Here is a 24,861-nt window from a genome sequence, read left to right on the forward strand (position 1 = left end):
TCTATTGTAGTTTAGAGCCATCACCGGTATCATGCTGTGGACAGACTCGTTCATTGAGGTCTATGGCAGAAGGGAATATACTGTACACTGTAGATGAGGACATGACTCTTATGAGAAAGTGTGGATGGAAACAGCTGTGGCCATTGGAAGGGAAGGCGGAATGTGCAAACGCATATGAAAACAGATAGAGAGATAATAAGTCCTTCCTGTACACTACATGACCTAAAGTATCCGTATTCATAGTCTCTCAAAGTAGTGCTGATCTAGGATCAGTGTCACCTACTAAAGTACATGAACAGTGTGGGAACATGTTCCTAGATTAGCAGCACTCGTATAGAGTGTATGGGAACTGCCAAGTATAGAGCTAAAACAGCGGGATAGAGGTAGAGTCGACTTTAGTGACCTGTCAAAACAGGCTCATGAAGACTGCCAGTCTGTTTCGGGGGCTAGGACCAAACAGGAAGTACAAGGCATCATGCTGAGACAGTTTCTTAATAGCCTAGAGGCCCTTGCCTGTCTCAGAGTAGTACTGATCTCAGATCACTTTTGCCTTTTAGATTATATGGACAGGGGAGACCTGGTTCTATCCCATATGTAGAGTACAGCCAGGGTCAAAAGTAGTGAGGGAAAAGGGAGTCATTTCAGACTCACTATAATGCTGAAATAGGGCGAAATCTCACCAGTATGGAGCACAGGATCCCTGAAACGAAGCATATGACGAACCACTTCAGCCGGGTGCTGTAGCTGAGGGTCGAGGCATCCAGGACCTGAGGAGAGAACAATGGTAGGATGTCACAAGACAGACGGGCAACGACCCAACGCAAGCACAGACCCAGGGACCCAAGGTCTCTCTTCCTACTGATGCTTCTACCATGCTGATCAGTGGCAAAGGGGAGAGAAAAATATAAAAGTTTGACCTATTTGAACACAGAAAAACAAGACAACTAATGTAACGTATCTTTAGAACTTCTATGACAGCAGCACGAATCAATCTTTGCTTCTGATGTCACATGACAGGAAAAAGAAAGCCATGGTTGTACTGTAAATCAGCTGAGCACCACTGAACTGTATTGAACCAATGCACTGTTTTGAAGTGTACATTGCTAGTCAGGGAAATTAACACACGTGAATTCATTAGATAAAGGCGGACTTCTTGTGGAACAAAACCATGGTGTCTGTTATATAAATAATCAAATATCTTAGCATTACTAGCTGGCCAACGCTCTGGTTAAACTGGATGTCCTCAGATAACTCTGGGCCCAGTGTCCTCAGTCAAGTTTAGAGCCTACGTGCAATAACATGATTATCCGAAGGACACATAGCTGCCATCACTCAAATATACTCCCCTGTAAACTACAAAGAACATCCTGCAACACTAACGAGCTTAGAGTGCCAAACTATTTCACTGACATTGATCCTTGCATGCACTCCTCCAAAGACAGGAAACACCTGAGCCTAAAGCAGACACTGCCAGTCCCCCTATCTCACGCTTCCTTGACACACAAACATTTCATGAGCACTGCACACTCACATTCCACCCCCCTCTACTGGTCGGGTGCCAAGAGCAGAGGACTCTGCTGTGCACCAATGGGGCTCCTGCTCTGGCTAGAGCAGGGCCGCCTCCAACTCTTCAGGACCAGTCAGAAGACCAACACGACGAGACTCCTCCTACATTATTCTGTGTATACATTCTGCTGCAAATTCTGTTTAGGCACCCTTTTCAGCTAACTCCTTCTGAGCTATATGAATAGGTCCGTGCACGTTAAACTGCAGGACAAGATATCTTTTGACTCAATAAACTGCCTTTTTGTTACAACTGAAATCCACTCTGTCCAGCGTCCATGATTTGGTCTCACTCTCCTGTATTTCAACACCAACAAATTGGTAGCAGAGGATGGTTATTCTTCCTGAATTAGATCCACGATAGGTCGGTGTGAGAGGCGAGACAAATCATACGGTTCGAATCAGACGGAAGAGTGACCTGTAGTCCGGGAGACCTTCAACCATTCGACTTGCCTCAGGAAACTGATCAGAGATCTCAACCAAAAGGTACTGTTAAATCAAAATCTGCATATTGTATCTTAGCCTACAACCAAATTTTGATCAGTAGTACTGAGGGTGAGTATGAATCGTTGCTAAATTGCTAATAAACTGTTGAAGGCATAGGTCAAAAGATATCTTGTGCATAATAGAACTTTTTATGATTTGTTAATGTGTTGACCAAATGAATAATTGATGAGCTGAAATCTGCATAGAAAACCGTCCTGTTGATCAGGTTGTGTATGAAGTGAAGCTGAATAATTGATGAGCTGAAATCTGCATAGAAAACCGTCCTGTTGATCAGGTTGTGTATGAAGTGAAGCTGAATAATTGATCAACTGAAATCTGCATAGAAAACCGTCCTATTTGAATAGGTTGTGTATGAAGTGAAGTCAGGTAGAATTAATATAACCAGATTTGACGTTCCGCGATTCCGTGACTGGGGGATGCATTTGTGCCCAATTCAGAGAAAACATTTGTTGGGGAATAATTGCCATACTGTGAATACATAAACGGTGTAAAATTGACGTCCGATGAGCCCAAATACTGCTCATACCAGCCGCCGAGCTGTGAATTAACCCAGCCGTCGTGCTGAATACTGACTGTTTGCTATTTTCCTTTTTCTGCTGTTGGTATTCCCCAGGATGCTAATGTTATTCTGATAATTGTTACACACCCGCCTAAATTTACTAATATATTGTTCCAAAAGGAAATTACTGAATTATTTCTAGAAAGTACTTAAATAAGCCGCAGAGCTGAGCACTGACCTTTGATTGACAGCCGCCGAGTTAAACACTGACTTTTAGTTTTTCCATTTCTATTGGTATTTCCTAAAGTACTACAATTATTCTGACAATTGTTATAGAACTGCTTGAATTTACTAATATATTGTTCCAAAAGGTGATTGCTGAATTATTTTTACAAAGTATTTAAATAATTCACTGAACAAATCCGAATAAAAAAATACCGGTTCCCAAAGTGATAAAATTATTCTGACAATTGTTATAGAATCGCCTGATTTCACTAATATATTGTTCCAAAAGGAAATCACCGAATCATTTCTAGAAAATACCTAAATAAATCGCTGAACAAATTCAAATAAACTACCGGAGAAACACACACGTGGCTGGCACCACATACTGGGAAACCTTTGCGTGCGAGGGTGAGACACAAGAGATAAGTCTGTGCCGACACCGCGAATACATCCCTGGTTTCGACCAGGGACGGGCTAAGCATACAAAGATAGAAATATACACCACATAGTAAGGATTGAATATACCTAAATAACGCATTATACACGTTATCAGACGAACTAGATAAAATGTCTGCAGCCACCACGCCCAAACTCAAATTCAATGAATATTTAGATCAGAGTATGATTGATAGAGCGGGAGGGAAAGAACAGTATAGCAAAGTGAAGAAAGTGTGGGAACGGATAAAATTAAAATGGACACAAGCAGGTTACTTTAGCGGGGGACCTCCTACAGGGGGGAAACTCCAATCTATGCAGGAAGAGCTAGAGGACGCAGTAGAAAAAGCAAGAGCGAGTGAGACGGAGAGGAACAAGATACACATGTTCAAAAAAGAAGGCACTAGAGAGAGAGAGAGAGCAGAAGCAGAGCTAAAGATAGGGACATGGGCGATAGAGGAGAGTAGGAGGGTGCAACTGCAGAAGAAACCAGACATAATGGGCGTGGTCTCTGCAACGTCAGCAGATACCGAAGCTCCACACGATTATTCTCCCACAGCCCCCCAAGCTGACAACACCAACACGGCATCTGCTCCTCCCTCACTATACCCAGAGATACCAATAGAGGTGGCCCAACCTCCACCATATTCAATGGGGCACAATCAACGTGGCCCGTCTCACAACCCGTTCAAAGGCAACCCTTTCCTCACCAGGACCCAGCCCGCAATTCAGGCCCCTCTTCTAAGTGTACAGGCAGGCCAGCTGAAAGGGGCTATGAGCTTTGGAATAACAGGAGGGCAGATTATGTGTGAGCAAATCACCACCAGTACTCCAGGTCCAGGGAACACCTCCCAGGAACAGGACCAACAATGCAACTCCGGGGCTTTCCCCGGAACCGGACCACTCCTGATAGACCTCAGGGGGTCTGTGGGCTCTCTCACGAGTCCGAAGAGTGCAGATGGCGGTGTGCGCTTCCTCACACCTCCTAACCCCGCCTACTACCGAGAGTGTTCCCCGCACAGCCTGCAAGGTGAGGAAGGATCCTGCCAGAACCAGGTGAGCCAGGCAATGGAAGATGATGAGGACAGTAACAGACACGCACCCACCAGTGTAGAGGTAGAATATGAGATACAAGACCTAAGAAGACAACTGAATAAATCCATAGCCCTAGCAAGAGGATTGATGGGCGTCGAAGGAGAAGGGATGGGTGAATACCACATCGAAGGCATAGTGAAGGGAAAGGTGACGGACGTGACCGACACCCAGAGGGCTACCACCACCCGGATGTCTGCCCGGCAGGCCGGACTGAGAGATAAAGGAGTGACCGCCAGAGAACACAGGGACTCCGAACGGGGTGGAGCCTGCATGTTTCCCCTACGCCCAGCAGCTGATCCACGCTTCTTAGAGTACCAACCTTGGAAAATGACTGACCTGACCACACTTATGGAACAAATGCCTAGTCTGCATGGAGGGGCCTCAGCATGGCTACTCCAACTTCAGACTCTGACTTCGGGTCTGAATCTCTGCCTGGGAGATATGAAAGCACTACTAGCCAGAGCAACCGACCATGACACAATGACCGCTCTCATGAAAGCAGCCAACCTGGACGACGACCAGCCTACCCTGCCACTGGAACATTTTAGGACCATACTATGGGGGGAACTGCGCAGAGCATACCCTACAGAAAGAAACCATGCTACCCTGTCTTCATTTACCATCAATCCAGGTGAGCATCCAGCAGCATACCTGGACAGGGCCAAAACCACCTGGAGATCAGTCCACGATGAACCATTCGATCACACGGACACCACTCTCAACATGTGGAAAGACATGGTGGTGAATGGGTGCCCAGGAGATGTAAAAACCAAACTGAGAGGAACAGTGGGGCTGATCGCACTCCCTCTGACACAATTCAATACGCATGTGCACCACCATGTGACCCAGCACAACAAGGAAAAAGGGGGTGCTGAGAGCCAGGTCCAGTCCCTTCAAGTTCAACTCTTGAAGCTCCAACTAAAAGAGGCTCAGAAAGGTGAAAAACCAAAGAAACAGATGATGGCAGAAGAAACCCAGGATCCTGAACATAAACCGGACATCTCTCAAATAGTGGCACAGACTGTCTCTCAGATGATCCAACAGCAGGCCGCGCCACTCCCTGTTCCAACAGGGACCAAACCAATGGTGGCACAATACCCTCCCCCACAGCAGTATGGCCCGCCACAACAGCAGCCATATTGGCAACAACAGGGCACCTACACCGGTATACCCAGAGGGGTGTGCTACAACTGTGGAACTCCTGGCCATTATTCACGGAATTGTCAACAGCCACTCTCCACTCAGCAACGCCTATGGAGAGGTAGGGGACCTGCATACAACCACCCCGGACCTACTCACATGCAGCAGCAAAAGCAAGACTACAATCAACCTCAGTTCCAAGGCATGGCAGGGAACGCCTTGCCCTGGCCATGACGATGCCCCCCACCCGCTGCAGGAGAAGGGAGCCAACTTACTGAAAAAAATAATAATACTTTTTTTTTTACCCCATACCAATGAACCTCCTCGCACCCGGATCATCAACAGGTTTTGCACAACTGACAACAGATCTATCTGCAGTTGGATGTTTCTGTATAAGACGAATTCACCTCATCCGTCCTTTTCCAGAAAGAAGAGGGGGAGGAAGCAGAAAGGAAGCAGAACAAAGAACAAAGAACAAAGGACTGGTGGAACTAAAGACCCTTCAAAAGGTCTCGCACATCTGGTGGCACCCTCAAATTAAAGTAATGACTGACTTATTTTGCGACGTAATGACTGACTTATTTTGCGACGTAATGACTGACTTATTTTGTGACGAATGCAACATTTGTGGCAGCCACAACTCAAAGAAACCATATCAAACATACCTAATGCATATTTTCAGGACAGTAGCATAGAACGCTATCTCCCAGTTATGGTAGATAGGTGTCCAAATGGTTAGAAGCAATACCAACAGCAAAAGAGAATGCCAAGTCAGTCATTAAGTGGCTACAAACCAAACTAATACCCAGGTATATTGACAGTGGCTCACATTTCAGTAACAAACACCTAAGACAGGTGGAAGAAAGATTTGGCATAACACACAGATTCGGTTCTGTGTACCATTCCCAGTCCCGAGATCTGGTGGAACGTCAAACCAAAAGTTGAAAGCTAAGATAGCTAAAGTGTGTGCAGGTTCGAAGTTGACATGGGTTGAAGTCCTGCCTCTGGCACTGATGGCTATGAGAGCCTCACCAGGAGCAGGCACCCATCTCTCTCCTCATGAGAAAATGACTGGAAGAGTCATGCCTGGTCCACCAAGGGAGGGAGGTCCCATATGCCCGCTCTTGATGTACAACAAATTGTAATGTCTGATTATGTGAAAAAAATTGACGGTACTCTCTGCAGCACTCTCTACCCAGGTCCGCAAGGTCCAAGAGGGGGAGCTGCCGGGAGACACGCCACCACTGAAGGTAAAAGTTGGAGACTGGGTGAGGGTTAAAGTTCACAAGAGAAAGTGGCTGGAACCCAGGTGGACTAGACCGTACGAAGTGAAGGAGGTTACTTCACACTCAGTCCAGGTCAAAGGTAAATCAGGCGCACCTTGGCACCACCTTACACATTGCACCCCAGCCCCAACTCCTTCCAGAACACTGACTGAAGTCTGAGCTGATTTGAGCAGCCTAATTCGATACCAAATTAAGACACTCCTGACTCAGGTGATGGAGTATCAAACTCCATCTCCCCTGACAAAGGAACCTCGCCCAGTTAGAGGGATATTTCTCTCTCCCTGGGCAAGGCTAGGAATATCTGGGCCTTTGTTTGTGATATTCCTACTGATATTTGGGGTGTCCCTGGGCACTTTCACATGGTTAATAGAACAACTATCACAACCTACCACATCACGTACACTTACCCAGTCCCCTATCCCTGACACCGTCCCTAACATCACTCACTCCAATCACTCCCGTCCCAAACGCAGAATTACACCTACAGACCAATAATGCACTCCATACAAGGTTAGAAGCACCGCCTTATTGCCTAGTTTCGCTGCATAGAGGGGTTTTTTGTTTTCGTCATCTCCTCCTTCTCGGTTCTATATAGTTTTCACGTCTTAAAAGACGTGAAGAGGGGGACTCAAAAATTTGGTTTCTACCAAATTGTTTGGTTGCTCCATGTTCTATTTCTATTGTTCACGTCTAATAGACGTGAAGAGGGAGATTTGTTATATAAATAATCAAATATCAAGCATTACTAGCTGGCCAACGCTCTGGTTAAACCGGATGTCCTCAGATAACTCTGGGCCCAGTGTCCTCAGTCAAGTTTAGAGCCTACGTGCAATAACATGATTATCCGAAGGACACATAGCTGCCATCACTCAAATATACTCCCCTGTAAACTACAAAGAACATCCTGCAACACTAACGAGCTTAGAGTGCCAAACTATTTCACTGACATTGATCCTTGCATGCACTCCTCCAAAGACAGGAAACACCTGAGCCTAAAGCAGACACTGCCAGTCCCCCTATCTCACGCTTCCTTGACACACAAACATTTCATGAGCACTGCACACTCGCACTCCACCCCCCTCTACTGGTTGGGTGCCAAGAGCAGAGGACTCTGCTGTGCACCAATGGGGCTCCTGCTCTGGCTAGAGCAGGCCCGCCTCCAACTCTTCAGGACCAGTCAGAACACCAACACGACGAGACTCCACCTACATTATTCTGTGTACACATTCTGCTGCAAATTCTGTTTAGGCACCCTTTTCAGCTAACTCCTTCTGAGCTATATGAATAGGTCCGTGCACGTTAAACTGCAGGACAAGATATCTTTTGACTCAATAAATTGCCTTTTTGTTACAACTGAAATCCACTCTGTCCAGCGTCCATGATTTGGTCTCACTCTCCTGTATTTCAACACCAACATGTCCTTATGAAGGCATACAAAGAGCAGTGTTGCATACAAATACACAGGATTAAATGATACGACATTGTTAGCTATCACAGCCATACAATTACATACAGTGCCTTGCGAAAGTATTCGGCCCCCTTGAACTTTGCGACCTTTTGCCACATTTCAGGCTTCAAACATAAAGATATAAAACTGTATTTTTTTGTGATGAATCAACAACAAGTGGGACACAATCATGAAGTGGAACGACATTTATTGGATATTTCAAACTTTTTTAACAAATCCAAAACTGAAAAATTGGGCGTGCAAAATTATTCAGCCCCTTTACTTTCAGTGCAGCAAACTCTCTCCAGAAGTTCAGTGAGGATCTCTGAATGATCCAATGTTGACCTAAATGACTAATGATGATAAATACAATCCACCTGTGTGTAATCAAGTCTCCGTATAAATGCACCTGCACTGTGATAGTCTCAGAGGTCCGTTAAAAGCGCAGAGAGCATCATGAAGAACAAGGAACACACCAGGCAGGTCCGAGATACTGTTGTGAAGAAGTTTAAAGCCGGATTTGGATACAAAACGATTTCCCAAGCTTTAAACATCCCAAGGAGCACTGTGCAAGCGATAATATTGAAATGGAAGGAGTATCAGACCACTGCAAATCTACCAAGACCTGGCCGTCCCTCTAAACTTTCAGCTCATACAAGGAGAAGACTGATCAGAGATGCAGCCAAGAGGCCCATGATCACTCTGGATGAACTGCAGAGATCTACAGCTGAGGTGGGAGACTCTGTCCATAGGACAACAATCAGTCGTATATTGCACAAATCTGGCCTTTATGGAAGAGTGGCAAGAAGAAAGTTTTTGCAACAATGCAAAACGTTATGTTTGGCGTAAAAGCAACACAGCTCATCACCCTGAACACACCATCCCCACTGTCAAACATGGTGATGGCAGCATCATGGTTTGGGCCTGCTTTTCTTCAGCAGGGACAGGGAAGATGGTTAAAATTGATGGGAAGATGGATGGAGCCAAATACAGGACCATTCTGGAAGAAAACCTGATGGAGTCTGCAAAAGACCTGAGACTGGGACGGAGATTTGTCTTCCAACAAGACAATGATCCAAAACATAAAGCAAGATCTACAATGGAATGGTTCAAAAATAAACATATCCAGGTGTTAGAATGGCCAAGTCAAAGTCCAGACCTGAATCCAATCGAGAATCTGTGGAAAGAACTGAGAACTGCTGTTCACAAATGCTCTCCATCCAACCTCACTGAGCTCGAGCTGTTTTGCAAGGAGGAATGGGAAAAAATGTCAGTCTCTCGATGTGCAAACTGATAGAGACATACCCCAAGCGACTTACAGCTGTAATCGCAGCAAAAGGTGGCACTACAAAGTATTAACTTAAGGGGGCTGAATAATTTTGCACGCCCAATTTTTCAGTTTTTGATTTGTTAAAAAAGCTTGAAATATCCAATAAATGTCGTTCCACTTCATGATTGTGTCCCACTTGTTGTTGATTCATCACAAAAAAATACAGTTTTATATCTTTGTTTGAAGCCTGAAATGTGGCAAAAGGTCGCAAAGTTCAAGGGGGCCGAATACTTTCGCAAGGCACTGTATATGATCAATGTACTAGCGAGCTAGCATGTGTGTCGTGAACAACAGCGTCAGCAGCAACAGTAGAATCGGTGGTTCGCCTTCAAAATAAAAGTCCTCAATTGAAACTGACAAAACGGATAGAAATAGTGGGATCATACCATAATTGGAATAGATAACGCTAAACAAGGTTTGTATTTTGTTAAATTTATATAACAAAATACAATTATTAGTTAGTTTGATCCCAAAAACGTTTTAAAGACATGTTTTCACTCTGTCACGATAAAGAGTATTGTGTTTATATGGGTGAGAATTGTTTTTATTTAATACATTTTGAATTCAGGCTCCAACAACAAAATGTGTAATAAGTTAAGGGGTATGAATACTTTCTGAATGCAGCGTATGCACTGTACTGCCTACCCTATGAAATGGGGTTTCAGCCTACTCCGTGACACCCACAGAACACGACGATGCAGAGTTTACACAAATATTAGCGTCTAAGCTCTTATGGCAAGACATTCATACTGCACTGAATAGTGAGGTGATTTCCCACAGTCAAAGTCCTGCACTAAGAGCTAAGAGGCTAATAGTTGTGTAAATGCTACATAGTTGTGTTCTGTGGGTGTCATGGAGTAGGCTGAAAACCCATTTCATCGGTGCACAATCGATAGGTTAAGCAGTCCAGTGTATATTTATTTGATTTAACCTGTATTTATTATGGGTAGGGGGTTCATATAAGTATGCCTCCAATGCAATTGTCAATTCAAATACATCCCCAGTCTGATTTCAACTGACTTTCACACATTTTTTCCGCCAAAATGAAGTAACGGTCTTTTGTTGAATTGATTTAACATTCCAACCTTGTTTAGCATTATCTAGTCCAACTGTGGCATGTTTTCACAAATGGTATCCGTTTTTAATCAGTTTCAATTGAGGACTTGTATGTTTTTGACGACAAAAACCGCCGAGTCAAATGTTGTTCACGACACACTGGTCTAGCTACCAAACTATCTCAGCACAGTCGACACATATGTGAGGTGTATCAATGACAATAAGGTGCAAAGTGGTAGCTGAAATACTCGTGACGAACAACATTTAAATGATGCTTTTGATGTGATTAACGGAAATGCACCGTCACTCAAAACAAAACAGATATATATAACCACTCGATTCGTCATGTGTCAAGCCAAGGTTTTTGCGTTGGCAAGCTATCCGGGATCCTTGGGACGTCCCTATCCCAAATTAAAATTGCAATGTACACAGGGTCGGGTTTAAGTAAGGTTCATGGGGTTAAGTTTAAGGTAGGGATATCTTAAGGTTTCATCATAGCACTGACTGATAAAGTACGACGTTCTTGCTGTGTTACCTGCGCCGTGAGACCCGTTTCCTCGTTGTCTTCTCGCCCCCCCATCATACTACGAAGCTTGTCCATCGTTGATAATAACTATTTATGTGGATTATTATTTGTTTGTAGCTAAATGAGCTAGCTAGACAGCGAAACTAAAAGGCAATGCTAGATTGTCTAGTAAACCAACTTCCTCCGACTTCACGGATGGGCGTATCTATGTAATACTACGTATGCTACCCAGGCAGCGCGACATAGAGTTTAAAACTAGATGTTCACTTCCATGGAAAATATTGGTGCTATTCTTTACAAATATTTTTGTTTTAGTGGAAGAAGTTTAAAATGTTTTACTTAAGCCAATTAATTACATTTAATCCAAGTTACATTTAATAAAATAATATATTTATTTGATAGACTACACTATCGACCTTATTACTTTAGATCGTTGGGCAGTTAGAGCACATTATTTTATCACAAATAACTACACTCAGACTACTGAACTTGTATACACTCTCCTACTAGATTACCACGGTATATGCAAACTGTAATAACAAAGTACAGAAGACAAGGAGGCATTGTTGAAGTAGTGTTCTGATTTCAGATTTGAATATCAGAGAATTAGACCAAGGTTTCGTACCCTTTACCTTTTTATCTACAACACCTTGTTGAGAAAAGTGGTCCAGGTAGCTGAATTGGGTCAAAAGTCACGTTGTTTACTCATTATTTAATGCTTAGAATGTGCTCGCCATTGTTATAATGTGAAAGTTCTGAAAAGTTGAATTACAGTTTAACTGTGGAAAGTTATCTAAACTAGGGTGTGTTTGTAAATTCAGAGCTTTGTCAGATTGTGTGTTTTTTGAAACATTTCGCTCTAGGAGAATTCAGAGCACACACTGGACGAGTCGGGTTGATCAGAGCGATCCGGCCTCACAACCGCACCCAAGATAACTGACTGAAGTTGGCCAGCTTGCTAGCTACTTCCAGACACAAATGAGAGAACACCTGACTCTTACCATTCTACTCACCCTAGTAGAATTGGTCAGGCTTTTTTCATGTTATCTAGAGCATTGGTGACTGTAACTGTGCTGCTGGCAACAATTACGTTTTTGTTCTGTTTCCTATTGATTGGTGGTAGATATTTCTGTTCTTCTGATTTGAATAGCAGAGAAGTAGACCCGTTAAGAGCTAGTCCAGGTTAGCCTAGAATCCTACTCTAGCCGCAAGTTTTCTGTCCAAAAACGTTCATTTAATATCAACTGGTTCATATGAAGAGAGTGGCCGGGAATACTCTGTTACTGCAGATGCTGCATTTTGGTTTCCCATGTTCTGTATTGGATCCAAAGCTAACACCCAAGGCAGCTCTTCTAACTGGGAGCATGCTATCGATAGATCCAAAGGATTTGCTAGGGACACATCAAGCAAGGAGCGTTTGTAATGTACTGCACTGTGGAAAGAAAAATGTGTTTTATTCAGTTGCATTCATATATGCTGTTTGCAATAGGTGAATTACCCTATCTATCTTGTAGCCTATATTCATGACCAAATAGGCCTTGCTTTACTGTGTCGGGCGCTGTCCATTATGCTGTTACAGTGGAGATGGGATACAGATTTAATTTCAAAAGCACTTAATGGAAACGGAAATTAAACTCATGTTTATTGTGGTATAGCGTGGAGGGGGGCTGTGGAGCCACTTATGGAAAGGGGGGTAGACTCTGCACATGGAGCTAGCTGGAGCTCGGCAGCATCATCGCTGCTGTGCTTGGTGGCGGCCTCGGTGGTGTAATTTCATATCCGTCATGGCAGATTAGCTGGTTAGCGCCAAATAGGCTAATAACAATAATGCCTTTTACTGCTAGCTAAGAAGCTAACTGAACTCTGTAGTGGTGGGGCGTGAGGAAGAGTTGAGTGAAGCAGCTTCAACTGTAAACTTGACCCCGCCCTTATAAATCTAAATCAAATATTACAGACGGAAGCATATCTTTATTAATGTAGCCTTCCACGTTATTCACATAGCCTACCACAGATCATGTGTTTATATATATACATACACACACACTACTGTTCAAAAGTTTGGGGTCACATAGCAATGTCCTTGTTTTTGGAAGAAAAGCACATTTGTTGTCCATTAAAATAACATCAAATCAGAAATACAGTGTAGATATATTTAATGGTGCGTCAGGATTTGGCCAGGATTGTTCCGGTTTTGGCCACTAGATGCCCCCATTGTGCTTTTTGACCCTCTTGGTTTCCCTTGAACGTATTTAAACCCTTAGTTTTCCTCAGTTCTTTGCTCTGTGTTTGAATGTTAGCACCCAGCCCCAGCGATGCTGTGTACATGTGTTGCTCCAGTTGGACTCTCTTGTGGTACTCTGTTTTTGTTCTCGTTTATTTATTTTTGATTATCTTTTGAGGCTTTTTCCTGCTGTACATACCACCTTGTGGATTTACCTTTTCACTTGGAGGATTACCTTTTCTCTTGGATTTATATTTTTGCCTGAAGATCTTTCCTGTTTACTTTATTAAAACACTGTCTCAAGTACTGCTGTGTCTGCCTCATCTTCTGGGTTCCGCTGACTATTAGTGGCTCAGTTTGCTAAGTGACTTTCTCACACCGGAGACCCAAGTTCGTAACCGGGTCTTGACAGAAGGGCTCTGTTTCTGTCAAGACCCTGTTACGAACTCGGTTCTTCGGTGTGAGAAACATTACTTGTGTCATGCACAAAGTGTATGTCCTAACTGACTTGCCAAAACTATAGTTTGTTAACAAGAAATTTGTTGAGTTGTTGAAAAACGAATTTTAATGACTTCAACCTAAACTTCCGACTTCAACTGTATGTATGGATGTATGTTTGTATCAAGGTGACATCTATATGGTTATCAAAATTAGTTATTTCTTGTGTAGGCTGCTATCCTACTTGAAATGAAATCATGGGAGGGAAAAAAATTGCAGCTGTGGAGTAGGAAGCACATCGAAACAACACCGGTTCACCGGCTTATCACTTATCGTGCAGCCCAATCAGCCACCTAAAACGGTCTTGAGTTGCAACAAATCTTCCCAATTAGCGGATTCTCTTTCCATACACCCACTTCTTTCGTCACAGACACTTGCCCATACTCCGGTCAACCATACTTTGGCTGTAGCTATCCATACTTGGCCAGAGACCGTAAAAAAACGAGAGGAGAGCTGCGATGTCATCTCTCAGAGCAGTCACCCCTTAGGGTCTCACTGCTGTCACCTCTCAGTGCATCTTTCAGGAAAAGCGGACTTTTCGAAACGAACCATATAAGGAGAAGTGGAGGTTTCGAAAGGTGCCACTCAGGACGTCCGTTTGGGTTATCAGACGTTAGTCATGGTCTGCAGATTGGACAATAATCCATTTCAGTTATGCAAAAAAAAAAAATGTATATTCACTCTGAGCTGTGTCTTTGAAAGTCAATGTTAACGCTAGCTAACGTTAGCTACCTTAACTTATAGAAAATCCATTATTTTTTACAATGCATTATTTATTGTTGAATATTTTAAATAATAATAATACTTGAAATATCAAGTCATGGCGTTTGTAAAAAAAGGAAGTGTCCTCTCACTGTCAACTGCGTTTATTTTCATTAAAGTTAACATGTGTAAATATTTATATGAACATAACAAGATTCAACAACTGAGACATAAACTGAACAAGTTCCACAGACATGTGATTAACAGAAATGGAATAATGTGTCCCTGAACAAAGGGGGGGTCAAAATCAAAAGTAACAGTCAGTATCTGGTGTGGCCACCAGCTGCATTAAGTACTGCAGTGCATCTCCTCCTCATGGACTGCACCAGATTTGCTAGTTCTTGCTGTGAGATGTTACCCAACTCTTCCACCAAGGCACCTGCAAGTTCCCAAACATTTCTGGGAGGGAATGGCCCTAGCCCTCACACTCTGATCCATCAGGTCCCAGATGTGCTCAATGGGATTGAGATCCGGGCTCTTCGCTGGCCATGGCAGAACACTGACATTCCTGTCTTGCAGGAAATCACGCACAGAACGAGCAGTATGGCTGGTGGCATTGTCATGCTGGAGGGTCATGTCAGGATGAGCCTGCAGGAAGGGTACCACATGAGGGAGGAGGATGTCTTCCCTGTAACGCACAGCGTTGAGATTGCCTGCAATGACAACAAGCTCAGTCCGATGATGCTGTGACACACCGCCACAGACCATGACGGACCCTCCACCTCCAAATCAATCCCGCTCCAGAGTACAGGCCTCGGTGTAACGCTCATTCCATCGACGATAAACACGAATACAACCATCACCCCTGGTGAGACAAAACAGCGACTCGTCAGTGAAGAGCACTTTTTGCCAGTCCTGTCTGGTCCAGCGACGGTGGGTTTGTGCCCGTAGGTGACATTGTTGCCGGTGATGTCTGGTGAGGACCTGCCTTACAACAGGCCTACAAGCCCTCAGTCCAGGCTCTCTCAGCCTATTGCAGACAGTCTGAGCACTGATAGAGGGATTGTGCGTTCCTGGTGTAACTCGGGTAGTCGTTGTTGCCATCCTGTACCTGTCCCGCAGGTGTGATGTTCGGATGTACCGATCCTGTGCAGGTGTGGTTACATTTGTCTGTCACTGTGAGGATGATCAGCTGTCCGTCCTGTCTCCCTGTAGCTCTGTCTAAGGCGTCTCACAGTACATACATTGCAATGTATTGCCCTCGCCACATCTGCAGTCCTCATGCCTCCTTGCAGCATGCCTAAGGCACGTTCACACAGATGATCAGGGACCCTGGGCATCTTTCTTTTGGTGTTTTTCAGAGTCAGTAGAAAGGCCTCTTTAAGAGTCCTAAGTTTTCATAATTGTGACCTCAATTGCCTACTGTAAGCTGTTAGTGTCTTAATGACCGTTCCACAGGTGCATGTTCGTTAATTGTTTGAACAAGCATGGGAAACAGTGTTTAAACCCTTTACAATGAAGATCTTTGAAAGACAAATTATCTTTGAAAGACAAGGTCCTGAAAAAGGGACGTTTTATTTTATGATTAGTTTCGTAGACTGAGGGATGACGTCACAGTTGTAGCCTATGGAAGAAAAAAAAACTTTATTCGCCCCAATGAACTCTTCCGGTAAAAAAAAAAATCCCTCTCTCCCGATTGGTCGAATTTAAAAATAAGACCGGGACAGTTTGGGTTGAAGAAGGATTTTTGATGCGATCAATATTTTGGGAATCCGTTTTCTCACGTAAGTAGAAAATAAAAAGCCTGATGTCAATTTAATGTTTTTTATTTTTATCATTCAGACAGGTTAGCGTTTGCCATCGTCTGAATGTTGGTTTAGCCAAAGAATACGTTTATATTATTATTATTATTGACTTCGTCTCTTCCGCTCTCTGGTTTAGCTCATGTTAGCTGTAACACAGAGCTGTCAGTGCACATACCAAGGAGTTTAAGTTAATGCCAAAATGTTTCTACTACAACGCCACTTGTTTATTGTGCTGATTTATTAGCATTAGTGTTGTGATCTGCTTAGTTCCATGTGGATGGTGCGCTTGCTGAACATCTAACGTTAGCTGTCTCTCTCCCACAACATTTATTTGACACAGGATGATGGAATCGTGTTTTTACAACAAATTGGAAAGCGTGGAGCGGGAAGTTAACTTCGACGACTTGAAGAAAGACCTATTTTCTGAGTTTAATTCCATAGACTCCCAGGAGTCTTGCCTGGAAGAGCATGAACACTTGCAGGTGTACCTTCGCATTCGACCATTCACAACAACTGAGAGTGAAAAGGGCGAATCGCAGGTAATTGAACTCAACACAGCTTGAAATCCAGGCAGGGGTGTATTCATTAACCTTAACACACAGAATAATCGATCATATATAGATCGTGCCAATCACTTCGCAGGCTATTCGGAATGGCGATGGTTACATATCGGGATTTAAATCGATAGTTACAAATCGGGATATACATTTTTACATGTATCGTTTTTACTGTCGCAATATTATGTTTGCGCTATTTGACTGTACCAGCACCAAAACTCCAGTAATCCCCTTCATAGCTTGTTCTCCATCCTTTTTAAATAGGGAGCCAATTTGTTTTCAGCGCTAATTTCCATTACGAATCAAAAATGTGTTTCCTGATTGCGCTCTCTCTTGTCCCTCTGCAGTAGACATATGGCGAGCAATATGTTTGGAAAGGCAAAACGAAATACACATTGAAACGTGAGAATTGTAATACATATCCTATTGGCACCAAGTGTCATAATAATATATCTTCAGGTCCCTGACAATTCCCAGCCCTAGTGGAAACCATACAATTTAAAATGAACTAGAACTTCCGTTTAAGAACCCAACAGCTGAGACAAACTGGGCAAGTTCATGTTGAAGAGTGTTTGAAATATATATCTGTTGCAAAATGTTTTTCTGCGTAATGAGTACACCCCAGTTTGTCACATGAACCATCTATATTGAACAAAAATATAAACGCAACATGCAATCATTTCAAAGATTTTACTGAGTTAAAGTTTAAATAAGGAAATCTGTCAATTTGAAATGAATTCATTAGCCCGACTCTATGGATTTCACATGACTGCAAGTGGCCACCATGGGTGGGAATAGACAAACACACTGGGGAGCAGGCCCAGCAAATCAGAATATTCTTTTTCCAGGCGAGAGCTTTATTACAGACAGGAATACTCTGCAGCACCCCCTCAGATGATCCCGCAGGTGAGGAAGACCGATGTGTCGGTCCTGGGTTGGTGTGGTTAAACATGGTCTGCAGTTGTGAGGCCGGTTGGACATACTGCCAAATTCCCTTAAAATGACATTGGAGGCGGCTTATGGTAGAGAAATAAACTAATTCTCTGGCAACAACTCTGGTGGACATTCCCTGCAGTCATCATGTACACTCCCTCAACTTGAGACGTCTGTGGCGTTGTGACAAAACCGCACATTTTTAGCGTCCTTTTATTGTCCCCAGCACAAGGTGCACCTGTAATGATCATGCTGTTTTAATCCGCTTCTTGATAATCCAGCCACCTGACAGGTGTGGCATATCTTGGCAAGGGTGAAATGCTCACTAACAGGGATATAAACAAATTAGTGCTCTATTTGAGAGATGTTTTTTTTTTAATGTGTATGGAAAATGTCTGCTGTCTTTTATTTCAGTTCATGAAACATGGGACCAACACTTTACATGTTGCGTTTTATATTTTTGTTCAATATAGATACCCGTTACCTCACCACCGCCCACACACTTCCCGATTAACAAGAGACTTGGAAACATAATAACTGTTGAGCTTTGACTATGACTTGCTGTCTTTTCCCTGTACACATTCAAGGACTGCGTTTCCATCGAGCGCCCGGACACGGTCCTCCTTAAGGCTCCAAGGACTTCGCTCTCAGCGCGGCTCCGTGACAAATCGGCTCAACGGTTTCAATTCTCACAGGTCAGTCAGCAGGGTTTGTTGGAGACACCCATGACTCTTTTTCTAGGAACCAAAAAAAATGAAGGTTCTTCCAACCACATTATTTTTCATTTTTGTCCTCAGGTCTTAGGGCCAGAAACCACTCAGAGGGAGATGTTTGACAGCACAGTGAGAGGCCTCGTCAAGGAGGTTCTGGAAGGCGGAAATTCTCTCGTTTTCACGTATGGAGTGACCAATGCGGGAAAGACATTCACTTTTCTAGGTTTGATTTCTTGATTATTTGCAGAGTTGGACAGATGCAAACTGATGTGTTGGTGTAATATCCAACTTGTACCCAAAGGTCCAACCTGAGTTAGCACAGATTCACTGTTAGGATTTTCACATTGCTGATATTCTATGTTGAGACTTAAATCCTCTGATGGTGCTTCTAAGTTTCTATCGCAATCAAAAACCTGTTGTCGGTATGAGCTGATAATGCTCTTTATGGTAAACACCTGCTAACAAACCACTGAGACAAAGAGATTGAGAAATGAAGAGATTCTCAACACCTGTTTTTTTTTTTTTTTTTTTAAGGTCCAGAGGCCAATGGAGGGATCCTCCCCAGGTCTTTGAATGTCATCTTCAACAGCATTGAGGGGCGTGTTTACGACCAGATGACTATCAAGCCACAGCGATGCAGAGAGTTCATCAGGCTCACTAAAGACCAGCAGAGTGAAGAGGCCACTAACAAGAGAAACCTCTTCAGGCTCCTCAAGGAGGTACTGGGTTGGTTCATTGACCTGATAAAAGCCATTGCATTTCTCAACAGGTTGTTCTTTGTTTCTAGTCATTTATATTAAATGATGTCCCTTATTGCTCTTCTCCCATAGAGTGATAACCAGAAAAGCTTCACCAAGACAACCCTGGAAGGCAAGGAAATGTATTATTTTATATGCTATTCAGCAGATGCTTTTATCCAAAGCGACTTAGTCAAGAGTTCATACATTTTTACATATTTATTTATTTTTATTTCACCTTTATTTAACCAGGTAGGCTAGTTGAGAACAAGTTCTCATTTACAACTTCGACCTGGCCAGTTGGTCGGTCCTGGGAATTGAACCCACTATCCTGGCATTGCAGGGTTCTACGTTGTGATAATTTTACTCAAATATGCGCCTAAATATTTTGCTATGCAATCTGTATTTTTATTTAGCACTTGTACTAAAGGATTCTAACTTTGACTTCCAAATATTTTTCATTGTGATCCTACATTTCTTTATGCACTCCTATGTTTATCAACTTGGTCGCACACTGGCTCCTTTAAAATAAAATAAAGGTTGCCATAGAGAGCCCTGCGTTGTAAACACCATGCTCCCTGTGTAGGGTGCTGTCTTACGGCCGGGACGTTAAACAGGTGTCCTGACTCTCTGCGGTCATTAAAAGATCCCATGGCACTTATCGTTAGAGTAGGGGTGTTAACCCCTGGTGTCCTGGCTAAATTCCCAATCTGTCCCATCAAACCATTACGGTCACCTAATAATCCCCAGTTTACAATTGGCTCATTCATCCCCCCCTCCTCTCCCCTGTAACTATTCCCCAGGTCGTTGCTGTAAATGAGAACATGTTCTCAGTCAACTTACTTGGTAAAATAACAGATACATAAGTAAATAATTGACATGAGACCAAATTATTTATGTTATCGTTCCACGATGCATAGTCCTGTCCTGCATTTAGACATGATTGTCACATGTCCATCTCTCCGATACTTTGGCGTATCATTAGGCCATTTACAATAGACTTCTATCCAACCAGAGGTTTGTAACAGGTTAACACCACCACTTGTTTCTCTGACAGGGTCCACACCGAGTGACATCGAGGGGACTGTGACGGAACAACGTTTCAGTCTGGTTGTTGAAGCACACACCAAGTTCTCCGTCTGGGTGTCCTTCTGTGAAATCTACAACGAGAACATTCACGACCTGCTGGAGTCCGTTCCGATCGGAGCCCAGAAGAGAACCACGCTGCGGCTGTCGCAGGATGTCAAAGGCAACTCCTTTGTGAAAGGTAACGGCTGCAGATTGTGTCACATTTGACTTTTGAGTCTTTTATATTTATCCAGTGAGACTTAGTCAGGCGTCTGTTTGACGTCCGGGTGGTCCCAGGAATCGAACCCACGATCTTGTCGTTGTAAAGCACCACGCTCTACCGACTGAACCGGAGATGACCAAATGTTCCTGTGTGTGATTTTTCAGATCTGAAGTGGATACAGGTGAACAATGCGGAGGAAGCCTACAAGGTAATGAAGCTAGGGAAGAAGAACCAGAGCTTCGCCAGCACAAAGCTCAACCTCCTCTCGAGCCGGAGGTGATTATTAAGCACGTCAATCATTTCCCTTTTTTTTAATTATTCCAGTCTTTCTTTTTTGGGGGGCTGGTACGAACTTGCATGAGCCAAGTTCACACAGTAGCTTGACCGCTGTGCTCTTATAGAAATCTGTTCCTATGCTCAGCCACAGCATATTTTCTGTTCGTATCCTGCGGATGGAAGATGCTAGGATTCCTCGTGTTAACTCGATCAGCGAGTAAGTGAAATGCATATTTTTTTTATTCATTTGGACAAAAACAATATCCTTAGAAGCCCTATGCAGTACGTGTGTGTGTGTGTGTGTGTGTATATATATTAAGGCAGGGTTTGTTTATGTTCAGGCTGTCCTTGTGTGACCTGGCTGGGTCTGAGAGGTGTGCTAAAACTCAGAATAAAGGGGAGCGTTTGAAAGAGGCTGGAAACATCAATACTTCCCTGATGACACTGGGCAAGTGTATCAACACGTTACGGCAAAGCCAGCAATCCAAGTGAGCCTTGAATGTCTGCTTTCAGAAAAATATTTGATGATTATGGAATTATACATTTTACAAAGTGGGGGGGGTTTACAAATCTGTAGCTTGGAATTGTTAATGTTCTGACCTGATGAGGACCACAGTGGAAATAAGTCAAACTTCTTATTCTGACAGTCACGTTTTTCGATGTACTGTATGTATAGATCATATTATTATTTAAAAAAAAAATGTTTTACTGACAAATGTAATCAATCAATCAATCAAACCCTTGTTGCTAGGCTACCACAGCACGTCCCCTTCAGGGAGAGCAAGCTGACCCACTACCTACAGGGCTTCTTCTGTGGCCGGGGCAAAGCCTGCATGATAGTCAACGTCAACCAGTGTGCCTCCATGTACGACGAGACGCTCAACGTGCTAAAGTTCTCCGCCGTGGCTCAGAAGGTGGTGGTGCTGACCACCAAGACCGTCCCCCACCTCGCCACCAAAAGGTCGGCCCGGGAACTGTCCATGATCATCAACAACGCAGACAGGAAGTACCTGTTGGGTCAGAAGAGAAGGAGCTCCCTGATTGGCTGGGAGACCAGTCTGGAGGACGTGCAGGAGCATGACGACACGGAAGAGGAAGAGGAGAGCGTGATGGAGACCATGCAGGAAGTGGACGATGATGAAAAGGTTCTCATCAATAAAGACACTTATGAGGTAAGTCTCTCCCCCAACTACTCCTGTGGCTATTTTTATTTGCTTCTTACACAGAAATTCCAATTGGCTCACCAATGTTAAAAGTTTACTACATTTCCAGGCCCTGATTTGATTGAGACATTTGGGTAAGATTTAGCCCTGTTAATAGTAAATGGACCAGAGTTTCACTCATCGGGTGAAATGGTCAAAACTCTGGGGCCCTAATTAATATCAAATTCATCTCCGGTTAACCTAGAACTAAAGTGTCACGTAATGCTCAATGACGTCTGTCCACAAGAGGTAAATGTCTGTCAACCCTTCAGAGCCAGCTCCTCCAGTTGACGGAGCTCCGGGAACAGCTCCAGAAAGAGAGGTCTGAAAACATTGCTTTGGAATCCCGTATCCGTGACGAGGTCACCAAGGAGTTCTCGGAGTTCTTCTCTGAAATGCAGACCGATTACAAGTGAGCCCTTCTGTGCCTTGTTTCAGTCATTTTATTTTTGTTTTTGGTTGCTTAAAATATTTTGGGGGGGTTTGAGTGTTTTTCTACCAACTGAGGTACTCAACACTTTACATAGTAGATTTTTAAAGGTAAATGTTTTTTATGTCTTTTGATACATAACTGAACAAGATCTAGCTATAATATTTGGGGTGGCAGTTAGCCTAGTGGTTAGTGTTGGACTTGTAACCGAGCTGACAAGGTACAAATCTGTCGTTCTCCCCCTGAACAAGGCAGTTAACCCCACTGTTCCTAGGCCGTCATTGAAAATAAGAATTTGTTCTTAACTGACTTGCCTAGTTAAATAAAGGTTAAAAAAATATATCTATCCATCTCTGTGTCTTACAGGGAGCGTCTGGCCAAAGAGGAGAAGAATGTCGAGGAGAGAGCAGAGAAGCGTCTAGAGATCCTGAGAAATCTTGTGAACATTAACACCAGTCAAGAGGAGTTGGACAGAGAAGAGCGAGCCACAGTAATGCATCCTGCCTAGATGTGTTGGACATTCACAGTGTCAACCTTCATGATGTAGCCATGTCTCTCGTCCTTTACCTTGGTGTTCAAACTGCGGTGACAAAAAAAAAACCTAACTCGTCTTTTCTTACTAGTGCTGTCTTTGCTGATGGCTACTTTATTGAGAAATAATGTATTCACTATGAGAGCGATATGTGCTTGTCTCACCTAGCTATCTTAAGATGAATGCACTAATTGTAAGTGTCTCTGGATAATAGCATCTCCAAAATGACTCAAATATGTCTTCTCTGTTGTAGGAGGACAGCTCGCCATTGGGAAAGATGTTTGACTCCATGTGCAGTGACCTGGCGGGCATAAAGAAGGCAGCTTTGGAGGCCAAGACGTGTCTGGTGGTCACCCAACCCAGTGGCGAAACCATCTCCAATCTGGAAAAGAGAGTGGATGATCTCTCGGCGCTGCTGAACCAAGCCCAGGAGCAGCTCACTGTCAAAACCAATGGTAGCCAAATGACAACCAGTTGCCTCGTTTTAAAAATGTTTTTTTATTTATTTTTTTTATAGCCCAGTGTTTCTTCATCGTGGTCGTCGGGACCCACAAGGGTTCACATAAAAACAAATTGCCCAAGCATTACACCTATTTACAATAAAGCCGTGTTCATAGCCAAGTGGGACGGTTGTATTTATCACATACAACTTGGGGGAAAATCCACTTGAATGGCCCTCCAACTGGTAACACCTAGTGGGGAAACTATGATTCATCCCTGAGCTCTGTCTTCTCACACATGCTGACCTCTGACATCACCTACTAAGAAAATTACCTTGGTAACAGCATTTTTAAATGCAACAACAAAACATTTGTAAAACTTTTTTTTTTTTTAAAGTTAGCTTTAACTCTAATTTGTTTATTAACATGATCGCTGTAAGTTTAGTTGATGGTTGACGCAGCATTTTGTCCATTTAGCCAATCGGCTTTCAACAAGTTCAGATCATTAACCACTTTCCCACTTGGTTAAGAACGCACCATAAGCAAAGGCTTGAGCAGTTGACTATTTGAATGTGGTGTGTCATGCTAAGGCAAGAACTAAAATGTGACGGCCCTTTTGTTTCCCTTGGGAACAGTATTATGAAACACTGGTGTAGCCTATCCCTTTCATATACGCTGTATCTCTTTCAGCAATAACCTGTTAATCACCTGTCTTCACTATCAACTACTGTTCCAGATGGGTTTGATTAATCCCATAACAGTGGCTGTGATGGAACGCACACAATGTTTCCCTTGGGTTGAGTAGTCGGTGTCTTCTGTTCAATTTCAGAACTAGAATATTGTTGCAAACAAGCGCGGCAATCGAACGAACAGCTTGAAGAGGCTAGAAAGGTATTGTGCCATTTTGTTTTTGATTATTTTCCAGCAATGGGGACTTATTGTTTTGGCTTGTCTGTTCTACATAAAACCAAATTCCGCTAGGTTTTAGTTCACGGTTAACAGAGTAGTTCTGACAGACTTTTTTTTCTCTCTCTCTTTTTAGACTCTTGAGTCTCAGGAGCTGAAATTCTCCTACTTCCTGGAGATGTGTCACGAGAAGGATGAGATGATCACCACGCTTCAGAACACCGTAGACCAACAGGTCCAAGCCACCATCAAGAATGTATGTAGATGTTTTTTAAAGTGGCGCTTAGATCTGACTAACTATTGGACATCCGCCTGTTTTCATACTTAGTATTTCTCCTTTACATCTCCCATTTATACTGAACTGGTGCCTATTTCCCATCCTTATGTCACATTATAAATGTTCATATCCAAAATGTGATTTTTTTTTAAATATATTTTTTATATAAAACATTTTTATTCCAGCTTGAGTAGGCCATGCTTGACGTCTTTAACATTTGTTGGGTTTTTCT

The 24,861-nt window shown here is 43.2% G+C and overlaps 2 protein-coding genes across 2 annotated transcripts in view; one reads left to right on the forward strand and one right to left on the reverse strand.

The window, feature by feature from the left end:
* LOC139367899 (vesicle transport protein SFT2A-like) overlaps positions 1-11,312 on the reverse strand; it is a 47,018-nt gene extending 35,706 nt beyond the window's left edge. Inside the window, exons 1-2 of the mRNA XM_071106271.1 lie at positions 11,119-11,312; positions 681-767 (exon numbers count right to left, since the gene is read on the reverse strand). Of these exons, the coding sequence (XP_070962372.1) occupies positions 681-767; positions 11,119-11,184 (153 nt within the window). The 5' untranslated portion in view covers positions 11,185-11,312. The remainder of the gene's footprint in view (positions 1-680; positions 768-11,118) is intronic.
* A 4,968-nt stretch (positions 11,313-16,280) lies between these two features.
* LOC139367829 (kinesin family member 20Ba) overlaps positions 16,281-24,861 on the forward strand; it is a 38,754-nt gene continuing 30,173 nt past the window's right edge. Inside the window, exons 1-16 of the mRNA XM_071106168.1 lie at positions 16,281-16,314; positions 16,676-16,874; positions 18,413-18,520; positions 18,623-18,761; positions 19,073-19,257; positions 19,369-19,408; positions 20,333-20,542; positions 20,731-20,842; positions 20,988-21,059; positions 21,184-21,330; positions 21,594-22,014; positions 22,317-22,456; positions 22,841-22,964; positions 23,260-23,461; positions 24,276-24,337; positions 24,489-24,608. Coding sequence (XP_070962269.1) covers positions 16,677-16,874; positions 18,413-18,520; positions 18,623-18,761; positions 19,073-19,257; positions 19,369-19,408; positions 20,333-20,542; positions 20,731-20,842; positions 20,988-21,059; positions 21,184-21,330; positions 21,594-22,014; positions 22,317-22,456; positions 22,841-22,964; positions 23,260-23,461; positions 24,276-24,337; positions 24,489-24,608 — 2,280 coding nt within the window. The 5' untranslated portion in view covers positions 16,281-16,314; position 16,676. The remainder of the gene's footprint in view (positions 16,315-16,675; positions 16,875-18,412; positions 18,521-18,622; positions 18,762-19,072; positions 19,258-19,368; positions 19,409-20,332; positions 20,543-20,730; positions 20,843-20,987; positions 21,060-21,183; positions 21,331-21,593; positions 22,015-22,316; positions 22,457-22,840; positions 22,965-23,259; positions 23,462-24,275; positions 24,338-24,488; positions 24,609-24,861) is intronic.

Source organism: Oncorhynchus clarkii, chromosome 16, assembly GCF_045791955.1.
Source record: "Oncorhynchus clarkii lewisi isolate Uvic-CL-2024 chromosome 16, UVic_Ocla_1.0, whole genome shotgun sequence".
NCBI lineage: Eukaryota > Metazoa > Chordata > Actinopteri > Salmoniformes > Salmonidae > Oncorhynchus > Oncorhynchus clarkii.